Genomic DNA, 16645 nt, shown 5'->3' on the forward strand with positions numbered 1-16645 from the left:
TGACCATCTGAAAAATCACCAAAGAATTCATACTGGAACAAAATATCACAAGTGCTCATATTGTGACAAGAGTTTCACTCATTCTGGAAACCTGAAATCACATGAGCGAGTTCATACTGGAGAGAAACCGTACTGTACTCAGTGTGAGAAGAGTTTCAAACATAAAAGAGGCCTTCTGACTCACATGAAGAAATGTCTTAAGAAGTCGTCACAATGAGCAACATTTAATTCTTCATGTCAAATGCACATTCTAGTAAATGGTGTGAGATGAAAAAAATAAAAAAGCTCAGTGTAATCTAGTTTAATTTGGTGAAATGCTTAGAGAACTATAAAGACTTGTTTGTAGTCTGATTAAGGAATTAAAAGAGAAAAAAAAACAATAATTATTTGTATATTTCTGGTAATTACTTTGCAAAATCTGCTTGAATAAGACATATTCATGTCATTTAGTTATTTGCTAATGTTTACTATATTTTGTTCTGATTGTACCAGAGTCAGTGACTGTAGTTAGAAAATAAGATACTGTAAAATGTTAAACAATAAACAAACTGCAAAATAAAATTGCAATTAAAGTTTTCTTGATTTACAAATGGATGAAAATGCCGTTAAAACTGCTGCAGTAAGTTGCAAGTTTGTACAAATATAAAAGCTTTACAAGACAAACATTTTTTGACAACATTCACTGGTGTGTAATTTGATTTGTATCATGCAATGTTAATGACAAAACATTTATTATCTAAATCACCATTGGCCTGTTGCATGAAGCGAGTTTCAGTTGCTACCCAGGGGTGAGTTTCCCAAAAGCATCGTTAGTGTCGCAAGTTTGGTTGAATTGTGTCGGTAATGACTGAACTTGCGACCATAGTTAGCTTTGGGAAACACACCCTAGGTAAGTTTGAAAGTCGCTTGAGAAAACTCTGGTTTTTCGAGCTCGAGAAGGTGGATTGGTTTTTAGCGGCGTTTAATGCCATGGTACCTTATGCTATACAGAATTTATTCTGGGTTAGAGATTGCAAACCAAAACTGGACCAATCAGCTGTGAGTTAAGTCACATATATCTGAGGAAATAAAGATATAGGAGGAGTGCCCCTGTAGCAAATTAAAGCAGTTTAAGGTGAAAGCATTTTAGAGACAAAATTGCCAATCTTTTGCTGCTAATTATTTATTATATTTATATTATATGAATTATAATTATGTATAATGTAGTGTTGAGTTTTTTTTTGTAACCGTTCCAGCAAACTTTAATTTGTTTTATTATTGAATTATATGTGTTAAACAATTAATTGCTTATATTCCTGTACTTTATGTATATCATATTTCTTTTATTGTGCAAGGCAGAAGATAAATGTGTATTTTTGTTTATAATTAATATTTTGAGTTACTTGTGAGTGACGTCATTGGCAATGGACCGGAACGGAACGGAGAGAGACAATGTTTCAGGAATAAAATCGGTTTGAAGAAATATTTAGTGTGATATGGCCTTCAATACCACTATGGATTCTTCCTGATCCTAATGCGGATTTATCTTTTTTGGAAGAGAGACAAGTAAGAGGACAGAATGAAATGGATTCAGGTGTAGTAAAGAATTTCATTAATAAATATGGACAATATAAACAGTTATCGATGAATCAAAGGATCCGGAGAAAGGTCAAGTGGGAATTGCGTACATTATTCCAAAAATGGTAATAGAAGAAAGTTAAAGAATATCAGATTTTGTTTCTGTATTTACAGAAGAGCTACTGGCTGTAATGATAGCATATGATATGAGATACAGATACAGTTAACTCAAGTTCAGCTTTATTAAAGTATTAGTCCACTTTGAAATAAAAATTTCCTGATAATTTGCTCATCCAAGATGTCCAAGTCCTTCTTTCTTCAGTCAAAAAGAAATGAATGTTTTTGATGGAAACATTCCAGGATTTTTCTCTGTATAGTGGACTTCAATTTACCCCAAACGGTTGAAGGTCAAAATTACAGTTTCAGTGCAGCTTCATTTATTTGTTTGATTAAAAATTGACTATCCATCCTACCATGTTAAGATCCAGGTGAAATAGTTTGACAAGAAATGAAGTGAAATTTCAAATGTGATAATCCTGTAGTTTGTTTCAGCCTGTTGACACCAATAAAATCTGCTTAATGTGCCAATTTACAGAATATCTCATACATTACCATGATGAAGGAGGTGAAAACAGGGAACTAATGGCTTTTCAGCAGCTCAGTTAAACATGATGGCCCTGTGTGTTTTAAATGCAGATTTAATCAAAAACACAGTGATCACAGTTCACACCTGCAGTGAAGCTCCTCCCACAACAATTAATTAATAAATACTGGGAATATTCACATCATCCTACAAGAGAAGGACAAACTCCAGGTGTAGCAGCTGAAATCTGTGTGACTGTTAAAGATGGAGTTTATTAAAGAGGAGATTGAAGACATGAGTGATCCAGAACCATCCAGAATAAAACATGAAGATACTGAGGAACAAACAGGTTGGTGTCCATTCTTGATTCTTCATTGTTGACTGCTTTGGTAGCTGTGAAATAATTAGCAGTATATGCAGTGGTGGCTCCAGGACTTTTTCTTGGGGGTGCTAAGGGGGGCTTAACAGTTCAGAGGGGGTGCCAAGAATTTTTTTAAGTGCATCTATAACTTCAATATCCTGCATTTTTCATTTTACCTCAAAACTATAAGGTCACATTGTAAACTGCACATTTATTAGACACTATCCATTTCTCTGAACATCTTTATTATTACCATCGAGCTTTGAATAAATAACAGTTTATTGAAACCTGCAGACTTACAATCACTTAGACATGTCTGTATTTATTATGTCTATGGATGGAGAATCCCACCTAGTGGCTGGAACAGATAACGAGGGCTTTAAAACCTTTAAAACTAAAAGAAAGGAATGGGTTTATGCTTGAAAAAATTCAAACAAAATGGAAAAGAGTGCATTTTGTCAAGACGTGTTTTAAAAGTTGAAGTTTTAATTTGACATGCCATTTTAAAAAAATGTAAAGCAGACAAGGCATCAAGACGTCTGTTTTTAACACATTATGTTGCGATAGATCAGCCTGGTCTCATTGTTAATACGTAGGTATTAATACGTAACTTTCAAAGACACAAAACGTACATTTTTGTACGTTTAGAAAGGTGCTAAAACGTACAATATTGACATAATTATGGCACTAAAATGTAAAAATACTTACGTTTTTTACAGCGAAAAAATGTAAAATATTTACGAATCTTATCATGTCTTAAAGATATATGTACAATTTCCCTTTTATCGTTTTGTAGATAAATGTAAGATCCCTAAACCCCATCCCGAACCTAAATCTACTCATTTTATACAGAATGTTAAAAGAATAAAACATAATGGGCAGAAATGTGTAGGAAAATGACAATTTTAGTAAAAATATAACATCAAAACGATATTTTGAGCCACTAATCCTACACCTACCCCTAAACCTACCCATAACCATTTCTTTAAACTACCTACTAATATAAATAAAAGAATGACAGACAAACAAGCATAATCACAATAATTTTTTTTTTTTTTTTTTTGCGAAAATTTCAAAAGTGGCACCAAAAGTAGTTCAAATGATGAGTTCCAGTCACAGTCCTCTCTGGCGGTAATAGTTTTTTATAGGGTACAGAGCAGAATTTAATTTATTAATCCATGAAAATATGATGAATCCGGCTTCTCTCCGTGAAGGCGCGCACTCATTTCAAATGTCAATCCACTGAAACACGGCATGTCGTAATCTGTGACGAAGGTGAGAACCAATGAGCGTTTGATATCAGTGCCGTAAACCATGTCGTAACACTTCTCGAGGGTGGCGCTACTTTCAAATTTATCATAACGAGTGCGAGCTTTGACTGTGACGGTCGCTGTTGCTGAGAATGAAGATGAAGATCGATGGATAAAGGGCTGAATTTGGATCTGTTCCTTACAAACATATGGATTCTAAAGATTTGGAGTACAGCGAACAAATAAAATGGATGTGATTTGTGAATTTATGTTGTGTTTTGGTGTATCTTATGGTTGTATTGTCAGTCACTGCATAGGAGAAGATGCCTTCTGTGTCTCACAGCAAACAAACTAAATATTACAAAATGATTAAACAATTACAGAAAATTTATTCATAAGGTTTTAAATTGTAGTCTTGTTTAACATTATGCAATCCTCCGAAACGAGCAGCACAAGTCACGAACAGAAATGTTATTTAAGTAGATGAGTAAACTGCTTTCAATAAATTCGACTAAAAACAACATTAAATCATTAAAGCCACGATTTTAATATTAATACATGGGAATTCATATACATTCACACTTTACGTTACATGATTTACGTTTTTATTGCTGTTAATATGTAAGTATTTTTACGTTTTAGTCCTCTGCGCCGGTGCTATGCAAATTTCTGGGGGGAAGGGGAGGATACCTGATGATACCTGATCTCTGTTGCTTTCTGCTATTAAATCAGGGTTCACTTGAACTGATTCTAACTTGATGTGTGTTTTAGACCAGGTGGAAGTGAAACAGCAAAGACAAGAACTGAATGAAGTGGAGGAGGAACATCATAACTTTAAAACTCAAAGAACAAATGCCAAAAAGCTGCACACCTGCACTCAGTGTGGAAAGAGTTTCACAAGAAAAGGATTCCTTCCAACACACATGAGAGTTCACACTGGAGAGAAACCGTATACCTGCACTCAGTGTGGAAAAGGTTACACACAAAAAGCAAACCTTAAAACACACTTAAAAATTCACACTGGAGAGAAACCGCATACATGCACTCAGTGTGGACAGAGTTTCAGAGAAAAAAGAGACCTTAACAATCACATGAGAATTCACACCGGAGAGAAATCGTACACCTGCAATCAGTGTGGAAAAGTTTTCACACAAAAAGCAAACCTTAAAACACACTTAAAAATTCACACTGGAGAGAAACCGTATACATGCACTCAGTGTGGAAAGAGTTTCAGAGTAAAAGGAAACCTTAACAATCACATAAGAATTCACACTGGAGAGAAACCGTATACGTGCACTCAGTGTGGAAAGAGTTTCAAAGTTAAAGGAGACCTTAATACACACATAAGAATTCACTCTATATATACAATTAGTATATAAGCACAATTCTTCACTCCATAACTATTTCATATGGAATAACAAAGACATACTATTCAAAAACAAATAATTATTCTATCATACATATTATGTTAGTAAGACAGTTGGTTAATTCCCATGGGTATTTGTTGTCATATACTGAATTTCTTCAAAAATTCCAATTTCCAGTTAAACCAAGAGAGTTTGTTATTGTTCTTGACGTGATTCCAAAGAGCGTCAGGATACTTTTAAAGAACTCTAGTTCAGTGGAAATCAACATGGATAATCCTTGTCAGAATATTTTCATTGATAATGTTGATGTTCTAAAACAACAGTGTAGCAACAAGGTTATAAGAAATGCTCTTGTATCTTTTCCTGCTGCAAGATTTTTTTGGTCTTCTTTATTTGGTAATATCTCTTGGGTTAAAGCATGGAAACTTTCAAATAAGTTCTGTCTCAATAACAAAATTAGGGAAGTGTCTTGCAAAATACTTGCTAAGCCTGTTTTGGAAAGATTTAAGCTCAATATTTTCTATACCTGTGAATTTTGTGGACAAGAAAAAGAAACTATTTACATCTGTTTTTTCACTGTATTTATGCAAGATTATTTTGGAAAGATTTAGAATTCTATATTAATAGAAAACCTGAGTGTATGTTAGAAATGTGTGTATTTGATGTACTTTTTTTATACAGAGAATGACAATTTGAAATGTAAAGAACTACATATTATACATTTGTTTATTTTATTAGGAAAATACCATATACATAAGAAGAAGTGGGCTCAATATAAACCAAATTTTTCACATTTTATAAATGACTTTAAATATTTAATTATATATGTAAATCTTTTGGAACAAACCAAAAAAAAAAAAAAGCACTGAAAACATGTAATGCTCTGAAAGCACTGAAATTTATGCAATATTAATAATTTTTTTAAATTATTTTTTTCCCCTTCTTTTTTCCTTGGCAGCTTATGTAAATATGATAATGTGAATATGTAATACCTCTTGTTCTTGTGGCATTGAATAAAAAACAAACAAACAAAAAAAGAAAAACTGGACCAATCAGCTGTGAGTATAAAGTCACATATATCTTACGCAATAAAGATATTGGGGAGTGCCCCTGTATCCCAGTTTAAGGTGAAAGCATTTCAAAGACAAAAATGCCAATCTTTTGCTGCTAATTATATTTATATTAAATGAATTATAATTATGTATAATGTAGTGTTGGGAGTTTTTTTTTTTTTTTTGCTGTTCCAGCAAACTTTTATTTGTATTATTATTGATTTGGTGACAATAATTTATTAATTGCTTAAATTGCTAATAAACGATTAATTGCTTATATTCTTTTACTTTATGTATATCATCTTTATTTTGTTGTGCAAGGCAGAAGAAAAATATGTATTTTTGTTTATAATTAATATTTTGAGTTTTGTGAGTGCAATGGACCGTTCGTTCTTGCTCTCTCAGTCAGAAGTCAGAAAGAAGGAAAATGTAGAAATGCAAATAAGAATCAGTAAAGCGGAAGTGAAATGCATAATCTGGGAAAAAATTTACCAAAAGTGGCAAGAAATGTGGGATAGTGAAGGGAAAGGGAGACATCTATACCATATCCAAAAGAGTATTAAAGTAAATAAGGGAGACAGGAAAGAGGAAACTGGACTAACAAGACTACGGCTGGGACATTGTCCTCTAAATAAAACATTAAAAATGGTATAGGGAAACATCAGACAGGTGTGTGTGAGGACTGAGGAGTGTCAGGAAGATCTATATTGTAGGGAGAGGGTGATAATGGATAACAAACTGAAGGAATTAGGGGTCCAGAATCTCACTTTAAAAACAATACTAAGTATGAATGTTAGAGCACAGGTGAGAGCGTTGTCAGGTTTTTTAAGGGATACTGAGCTTTGTTATAGGATATAATAGTAAGGAAGGGTTTTTTTCTTCTTCTTTTTTCTCTCCCCCCTCCTTCCCCCCTCTATCCCTAAATTATTGTAAATTTATATTGTGAACTTACTGACTGATTCACACTCCGGAACAGAAGGTGGCGGTAATGCACCATTAAGCTGGATGCAAACCGCCGTTAAAAAATAGGAAGAAGAAAAAGAGAGTCAGAAGAATGGAGAGAGTTAGGTATGTCTCAGTAGTGCTCCTCATTTAACAGCAAAAAAAAATATGCTTTAAGCAAAGCTTTGAGTTAATATCAAGAATTTGAAACCAGAACAAGTGTGTATTTGTTTTCCTGTTAGCGGTTTGGTGTATATTCGGAGTTTTATGAACGTACATGTTCGTTTAATGTTGTCGTCCGCGCGCCAAATTAGAGCACGGGTTTTTCCGTGTTAATAAGTTTTCTAAAGTATAATTTTCGGTGGATTAAGTCTGTAGAAACGTCGTTTAGTGTAGTGAACATGTGTAACTTTTATTTTTATGTCAGAATGTATGCTTATTGCCAAATCTCTGGCCTATGTAAATGAATTGCAGTTGTTGAGGACAGTATCTAACATGTATTTTCTCATTCATCCTTCAGCTGAAAGAGTGAACCTGAAGGCGTGTTAATGAATTCATGTGTAAATAAAGTGCAGGTATGTTTGACAATCTAAGAAAAGAAAATCACTATCTCTAACAAATTGATATATATTGGCTGGCTATAATTTAAATGTAAATGGATGTACTGTTACTGTTTAATTTTTTTGCGTGAATGTGAATTTTTATAAGTGAGACAGAAAGAAATTGACTATTGTGAATGTGATACAACCCTTTATTGTGTATATTACATTCTCTTTATCTGTTTGATTAAAAATTGACTATCCATCCTACCAAATTAAGATCCAGGTTAAATAGTTTGACACAAACCAAAGTGAAATTTCAAAGGTGATGATCCTGTATTTTGTTTCAGCCTGTTGACACCATGTGCTTAATGTTTTCAAGAAGGACAGACTCCAGCAGCTGAAATCTGTGTGACTGTTAAAGATGGAGTTTATTAAAGAGGAGGAAGACGTGAGTGATCCAGAACCATCCAGAATAAAAGATGAAGATACCGAGGAACAAATAGGTTGGTTACATTCTTGATTCTTCATTGTTGACTGCTTTGGTAGATGTGAAATAATAAGCAGTATATGCAGTGGTTGCTCCAGGATTTTTTTCTTGGGGGTGCTAAGGGGGGCTTAACAGTTCACAGTGGGTGCCAAGAATTTTTTTTAAAGTGCATCTATAACTTCAATATTCTGCATTTATTGCATTTTTCATTTTACCTCAAAACTGTCAGCCTGGTCTCATTGTTAATTAGTAGGTATTAATTTGTAACTTTCAAAGACACAAAACGTACATTTTTATACGTTTGGATAGGTGCAAAAACGTACAAAATGGACATATTGGCAGCATTTAAACGTAGCATTATTATGTTTTTACAGCAAAAAACGTAAAGTATTTACAAATCTTTACTAAAGATATGTATAATTTTCCTTTTATCATTTTATAGATAAATGTAAGATCCCTAAACCCCATCCCTAACCAAAACAAACCCATTTTGTACAGAAAATTAAAATGGACAGAAATGTGTAGAAAAATGACGATTTTACTAACAATATAGCATTAAAACGATATTTTGAGCTGCTAATCCTACACCTATTCCTAAACCTACCCATAACCATTTCTTAAAACTATGCAGGGCTCAATGCTAAGGATTTTTTCTACTGGCCAGTGGGCAAGTAGTTCAAATTTTTACTTGCCCCGCCAAAATTTTCACTGGCCCCACAGTAAAAAAAAAAAATTAAGTAAAAGAAAAGAAAATGAGCCTATAAAATAAGCCTAGTTATTATTTTCATTATTTTAAATATTGTTAGACAAGTAAACAGTAAGTAATAAATTAGGAACAAATAATCAAATTACAAGTAATACCACAAATAAAAACAACAGAATAAACAAATTTCGGGTTTTTATGTAGCTTAAAAAGGAGATTTTCAGGAGCAGAAATTGTAATCTAATGTATTGCTAACTATATAGCTATAGTCAAGAGCAGTTACCGATGCATAAATAATGTTTTGAAATGTTGAAAATATAAAACGTTAAATACTGTTATTTGAAATTATTTATAAAAATGAAAAGATACTTTAAATGTGAAATTAAACCCACCAGGAGGTGGCAGCAAGTCACTGTTAATGAGCGAGTCATTGAGATTCAACCGATTCATTCAAACGGCTGATTCATTCAGTGTAGGTCAGAGACGCAAAACAATTCAGTGGATTTTGTTTGGAACTATTTTGCTGGCAAAAGTGCGAAACAAGCGATGTAAAATGTAAGTCACTTAATATAAACTGCTTGTTTAATAAACTGTACGTTGTACAAAATCAATATCACATTTGTAATAATGCTTATATTTGGATAAAAATGGCGCTCTTTGTGTAATATTGGTTAACTATATTAAATTATATAAATATAAAAGATATACGGGGCATTTTTGCCCATTAACTTTAATTCTGGGTTTATTCTAAATGAATTTGAATAGACTAAATCACGCAGTGAAAGCGCTACACTCTAAATATGCATGCGCACTAGTCTAACCTACTAGACCATGTCACGTAGTGTATGTGTGCACTCAGTGGGTGTGTTTTTGTTTGGTTTTTGTAAAGTGAGGGACATACTCTATAATATCAGATCGTTAAATCAACAATTACGATATCATAGACGATATATAACTTCAACTGTCCCAAACGTCGGTCACACTGGCCCCGGGCCATCGGGCAGTCCTTATTGTCGAGCCCTGTATGTACTGTTATAAATAAAAGAACAGCAGACAAACAAGCGTAATCACAATTTATTTATTGTGAAAATGTCAAAACTGGTACCAAAAGTAGTTCAAATGTTGATGAGTTGCAGTCGCAGTCCTCTCTGACGTTAATAGTATTTTTATGGGGTACAGAGCAGAATTTAAGTTATTAATCCATTAAAATATGAATTCGGCTTCACCCATGAAGGCGTGCACTCATGTCAAATGTAAATCCACTGAAAACACGGCATGTCGCAATCTGTGACGAAGCAGGTGAGAACCAATGAGCGTTCGATACCAGTGCCGTAATCCATGTCGTATTGCTTCTTGAGGGTGCAACTTTAAAATTAGAATCATAACGAGCGCGGGCTTTGACCATGATGGTCACTGCTGAGAATGAAGATGAAGATCGCTGGATAAAGGGCTGAATTTGGATCTGTTCCTTACAAACATATGGATTCTAAAGATTTGGAGTAAAATTTATGTAATTTGTGATGTTGTGTTTTGGTATATCTTATGGTTGTACTGTCAGTCGCTGCATAAGTGAAAACACCTTCTGTGTCACACAGCAAACAAACTAAATATTACAAAATGGTTAAACAATTACAGAAATGTTGTTCATTTTAAAGTTTTAAAGTGTAGTCTTGATTAACATTATGTAATCCTTTGAAACAAGTTTGCAGCACAAGTCACGAACAGAAATGTTATTTCATATTAAATAGATGAGTAAACTGCATTTAATAAATGCGACATTAATTAATAAACATTAATGCCACGATTTTAATATTAATACATGGGAATTCGTACAGTGGTTCTACCTTAATATTAAAACGGGACAAAAATACTTTTTGTGCGCCAAAATAACGACTTTTCAACAATGTCTAGTGATGGGCGATTTCAACACACTGCTTTGGAGCTTTACGAATCTTTTGATTCGAATCAGTGGTTCAGAGCACAAAGTCACGTGATTTCAGCAGTTTGATACACGATCCGAACCACTTATTCGAAACAAAAACTTCGAAGCTTCATGAAGCAGTGTTTTAAAAAATTGCCTATTACTAGATATTGTTGAAAAGTTGTTATTTTGTTTTTTTGGTGCACAAAAAGTATTCTCATCGCTTCATAACATTAACGTTGAACCACTGTTTTAAATGTTTTTAGTACCTTTTATGGATCTTGAGAGGTGCAGTGTCATTGCTGGCAATAGAGGCCTCATTGAGCCATTGGATTTCATCAAAAATATCTTAAAGGGTTAGTTCACCCAAAAATGAAAATTCTGTAATTAATTACTCACCCTCATGTCGTTCCACACCCGTAAGACCTTCGCTCATCTTCAGAACACAAATTAAGATATTTTTGATGAAATCCGATGGCTCAGTGAGGCCTCCATTGACAGCAATAACACTCCGTTTTTCAATGCCCAGAAAGCTACTAAAAAAATATTTAAAACAGTTCATGTGACTACAGTGGTTCAAACTTAATATTATAAAGTTACGAGAATTCAACAATATCTAGTGATGGGCGATTTCAAAACACTGCTTCATGAAGCTTTGAAGCTTTTTGAATGTTTTGTTTTCGAGTCAGTGGTTCAAAGCGCCAAAATCACGTGATTTCAGTAAGCGAGGCTTCGTTACGTCATAAGTGTTTTGAAACTCTTCCTCTGAGGTAAATTCATCCAGCATAATTCCTCACCGCATCTCACACCGATTAAAAGTACATAAATCTGACTAAACTTGATGCATTTTTTCTTGAGTTGATGAAAGCGGGTGGCGTTGACTTTACATCAGGGGTGTCAAACTCATTTTAGGTTGAGGGCAGGATGGGAAAAAATTTAACCATGGCCACCAGGCTGAATTTTTTTTTTTTAAACCTTAGTGAGCTGACAGTTACATTAATATTAACCATACAAACTACACATTAATTTGCAAGAAAAAAAACAGACTGCTCTTTGAACACTGCATTTGTTAGACTTTATTAGATTTTTAAAATAATGTTTTATTTCATATTTTTATTACTGATTTTTATGGCCAGTTTTTTGGAGCAAATTCGATACCAGTTGCCAATTTTATTTGTTTATTTGTTCTATAACAGGCCAAACTGGCCTTAAACAAATATGTGTAACAATTTGGTATACAGGCACCACTGCATTTTGAGCATGAGCAGTAGATTTTACAGGCACAATAAACCTCACAAGAATCAAAATAAACTTTCCCATAAACTTGACTCGGGGTGAGACCATAAACGTCTCTCGGGCTGTCGTGATCTTTTTTGGCGCTCTGTGGTGTGACTGACACATCGCTGTAGCACTTCAGTTCAAACAGGCAAAGCGCACGTGAACCGATCATCTCTTCCGCTTTACAACACGAAATAATCATGAATGGATGTAGGATGAATGAATACCAAAGGTATGTTGAAAGAAACAGTACAACTTTCCGAAATCCGTATCATGTCAAATGTAACGTTAATCGATCAATCATTGTTTCAACCGCGGAAAAGCGCCAATAAAATAGCTTGTAAAAATGTCACATTTACTGTAACATTTACCTCAGAAAAGCCGTTCAATGTCAGAAAACTCGTTAGCTACAAAAATTAACTTGAGGAGCATTTTGATATATATCTACTGTGACTATAGGCCATTGCATATTCATGTAATTAACATGTGCTTAATGACCGTTTTACAACGGCCACCATTGAAATGTTTTGTCATTAAAAATTTATATAAAAAACTTCTTTATAATTTATATGTAAGTAGCTTACAAATCAATTAATTTTAACCTTTAATATTATAATGATGTACCAGCTGTGGTTCCCTGTATAGTTTACAGCATTAGTTGAAATTTTTTCTGAGGAAATTTGCCATGTACTGTACCTGATAGGCCCTAAATGAATCATTCTTGAATTGAAGATAATCAAACTGAAATCAAATCACAAGCTTCTAAATCAAAATCAATTCCAATTGTGAAATTTGTGTCAATGCCCAGCCCTGTCCATAAATGTTTTTTTTTTTATTATTATTATTTTTTATTATTACTTCAAGTCAAGTCACCTTTATTTATATAGCGCTTTTTACAATGCAGATTGTGTCAAAGCAGCTTTACAGTGATAATTGGTATATAATTTTGGCTGCACAGCAGCTCTTAAAGAAAATGGTGTCAATGCAGGCAGATGCAAAGCACTGTTAAATATCAAATGTCAAGTGTCCCCGACTAAGCAAGCCAAAGGCGACAGCGGCAGCGGCTTACTTGAAATAAATATTGTTTTTTCCACTTATTTTCTTGTCAGAGTGCACCAGAATGCTTAATTTACAATGTTAAAATCACAATTTTCTCCGGGCGAGGATGCCCCCACACCCCCCTACTACTGTTTACTTTTTAAACATGTCACCTTTTTCACCGCTTTGGAGTTTGCAGGTAGGCATTTTCACTTAAATGTAGGCCTAATGCTTGAAGGTTAGTGACATATTGGAAAAACTAATGGCAGGGTATTGCCATTGTGACTTACCTTACCTATGATGACTTGACAGCTGAGCCTGAGCGATTAAAATAACATTATTAACTGGTTAATGGCCATTTCAAATGAGCGTTTCTGTTCAGAACAAATAAATTTGATTTTGTTTTCGTTTCTGGTTATGTTCCGGTCAAAATTTTGTTTGTTTGTGGTTTTCTTTTCATTCCTTGAACCAGTTCAGAGCCCTGGTAAAAACAGAATTTTCATTTTTGGGTGAACTAACCCTTTAAATTACTTTTTATTTTTAATGAAAGTGGCACTGAGATTAAAAAAACAGGAAAATCATTAGGATTGCGCCGGTGCTATGCAAATTTCTGGGGGGCTATATCCCCAGCAAGCCCCGGCCTAGCGCCACAATATGTGGATGATAAATGATAGATGTATCTAAATGATCATAACCTTGTATATTAAATCAGGGTTCACTTGAACTGATTCTAACTTGATGTGTATTTTAGACCAGGTGGAAGTGAAACAGCAAAGAGAAGAAGAGAATGAAGAGGAGGAGAAACATCATAACTTTAAAACTCAAAGAACAAACACCAAAACACTGCACACCTGCCCTCAGTGTGGAAAGAGTTTCACACAAAAAGGAAACCTTAAAACACACTTAAGAATTCACACTGGAGAGAAACCGTATACCTGCACTCAGTGTGGAAAGAGTTTCCAATATATAGGAACCCTTAAAACGCACTTAAGGTTTCACACTGGAGAGAAACCGTATACATGCACTCAGTGTGGAAAGAGTTTCACACAAAAAGGACACCTTAAAACACACTTAAGGTTTCACATTGGAGAGAATTCGTATACATGCATTCAGTGTGGAAAGAGTTTCACACAAAAAGGACACCTTAAAACACACTTAAGAATTCACACTGGAGAGAAACCGTATACATGCACTCAGTGTGGGAAGAGTTTCCGATATAAACGAACCCTTAAAGGACACTTAATAATTCACACTGCAGAGAAACCGTATACATGCACTCAGTGTGGAAAGAGTTTCCAATATGAAAGAAACCTTAAAACACACTTAAGATTTCACAATGGAGACAAACCTTATACATGCACTCAGTGTGGGAAGAGTTACACAGAAAAAGGAACCCTTAAAACACACTTAAGAATTCACAATGGAGACAAACCATTTAACTGTGATCAGTGTGGAAAAAAGTTTATTTCATCGTCACATCTAAAAAATCACCTGAACGTTCATTCAGATAAGAAGCCTTATGTGTGTTCTCTCTGTGGAAAGTGTTTTTCATGGCTGAACAGTTTTAAACTGCACCAGAAAACACATAATGAAGTGAGAGATCATGAGTGCTTTGATTGTGGGAAGAGCTTTACTACAGCTGAGTATCTGAAACAGCACCAAATAGTTCATACTGGAGAAAAACCTTACAAGTGCTCATATTGTGACAAGAGTTTCACTCAGCCTGGAAACCTGAAATCACACGAGCGAGTTCATACTGGAGAGAAGCCGTACCACTGTACTCAGTGTGAGAAGAGTTTCACATATTTGACTGATCTTAATTATCATCTGCGCATTCACTCTGGAGAAAAACCATTCAAGTGTGATCAGTGTGGAAAAAAGTTCATTTCATCATCACATCTAAAAGATCACCTGAAAGTTCATTCAGATGAGAGGCCTTATGTGTGTTCTCTCTGTGGAAAGAGTTTTTCATGGCTGAACAGTTTTAAACAGCACCAGAAAACACATAATGAAGTGAGAGATCATGAGTGTTTGGAATGTGGGAAGAGCTTTACTAGAGCTGACTGTCTAAAACTGCACCAAAGAATTCATACTGGAGAAAAACCTTACAAGTGCTCATATTGTGACAAGAGTTTCGCTCAGTCTGGAACTCTGAAAAAACATGAGCGAGTTCATACTGGAGAGAAGCCGTACCACTGTACTCAGTGTGGAGAGAGATTCACCCAATCAAATAATCTAATGACTCATATTAAAAAGCATTGTTCTGTGTCACAGATCCAAATCTTTCAAGTAAATCTTGTGAGATACACATAAAGTAAATGTGTAGTTAGTTAACTAATAAACTAGTGTTGCTGTGAAATGCCACATGATTTGTGCTTAATATGTTGGAGAACAAGAAAATTAATGAATTATTCTTTGAATGTTTACTCTAAGAAATACTAACATTAAAAGAGACTGGAAACAAATGTAAGAAAAACAACAATCAGTTATTTGTCAATATATTAAACAATTTCCTCAATTGTTCCTCAAAGCTTTTAGATTTAATATGGAGTTGTTTTTTTTGTTTTTTTTAACTTCTGTTTAGTTACTTAAAACCTGTTATTTCATAAACAGATTTATTGAAAAGTCTACACATTTCTCTGCAACATAAAAGTTGTCTATAAGCTCTGTACAATAACAACAAATAAAATTACCATTTTTACTGACAATGTGTGATTTAGTGAGCAAAAGTTATCTACAGATAAACTGAGATTCAGATAAAGCAAATGTATAGTGAAATAAACTTGTTGTCTGTGACATATAGATGTCATTTATTTATAAATTCACAAATTTCTCATGTTCACTTTAGGTTTGTGAAAGAATATAGCTGACTTGTGACAAATTGCCATCCATAGGCTCTGTATAGTAAATGTTGTAAAACTGTTCTAATTTTGAACAGTTTTGTGAAACAGATTGTAAAACAGACAAAGATGCTTTTCAGAAGCTCAATTAATGTGGTGGTACTGCTATTTCTGTCTTTTGTTGTTTCATATTATACAAACAGCCATTGTACATTAATACAGGACCATATGCGGTTTAATGTAGACATAATAAATACATAGGCGCCTCATTGGCCGCTTTTTTTCTGGACAAAAAGCACAAAGTTTACATTTCTCAACTGATTTCAACGGTTTATGGTCTGCGTGGAGTACAAAAAAGGTTCTGTCTCTAATTATTTTTAATCTCTGTAGTTAGAATTGTGAAAACTTGCGCTTGTCAATAGATTTGGTTTATGTTTCTTGGTTAATAATTGTGGAGATGTCCCTAATGTAATATAATTTAATGTACATGAAATGTGCACAATGTTGTTCATTGTGAAAATAGCTTTTTCTGTTTTCAACACTGTCATTTTAGCTTTTTTCTCTTGTGCCTTTAGCTATTTTAAGTATCTCTGAGAAGTCCATAAAAAGTAGACTGAAAATATTCTTTTTTTTATTTTTAGTTTAAAAGAAGTATACTACAAACCCGATTCCAAAAAAGTTGGGACACTGTACAAATTGTGAATAAAAAAGGAATGTAATGATG

The 16645-nt window shown here is 34.0% G+C and overlaps 2 protein-coding genes across 5 annotated transcripts in view; both read left to right on the plus strand.

Moving 5' to 3' along the window:
* Nucleotides 1-2271: 2271 nt before the first annotated feature.
* The window catches only part of LOC127495736 (gastrula zinc finger protein XlCGF7.1-like), an 89389-nt gene continuing 75015 nt past the window's right edge, over nucleotides 2272-16645 (plus strand). The window contains exon 1 of the mRNA XM_051862943.1: nucleotides 2272-2489. The gene's annotated coding sequence lies outside the window, so the exon portion shown is untranslated. The remainder of the gene's footprint in view (nucleotides 2490-16645) is intronic.
* LOC127495716 (gastrula zinc finger protein XlCGF8.2DB-like) overlaps nucleotides 7191-16645 on the plus strand; it is a 57272-nt gene continuing 47817 nt past the window's right edge. Inside the window, exons 1-4 of one of the 4 annotated variants that reach the window (XM_051862778.1) lie at nucleotides 7206-7238; nucleotides 7633-7687; nucleotides 8034-8157; nucleotides 13833-15789. In XM_051862778.1, the coding sequence (XP_051718738.1) occupies nucleotides 8076-8157; nucleotides 13833-15394 (1644 nt within the window). In that variant the 5' untranslated portion in view covers nucleotides 7206-7238; nucleotides 7633-7687; nucleotides 8034-8075 and the 3' untranslated portion in view covers nucleotides 15395-15789. Of the gene's footprint in view, nucleotides 7239-7632; nucleotides 7688-8033; nucleotides 8158-13832; nucleotides 15790-16645 lie in introns of those variants that run through there. The other 3 variants (XM_051862779.1, XM_051862793.1, XM_051862792.1) reach the window with 3 other exon arrangements.

This window comes from Ctenopharyngodon idella, chromosome 15 (genome assembly GCF_019924925.1).
Source record: "Ctenopharyngodon idella isolate HZGC_01 chromosome 15, HZGC01, whole genome shotgun sequence".
NCBI lineage: Eukaryota > Metazoa > Chordata > Actinopteri > Cypriniformes > Xenocyprididae > Ctenopharyngodon > Ctenopharyngodon idella.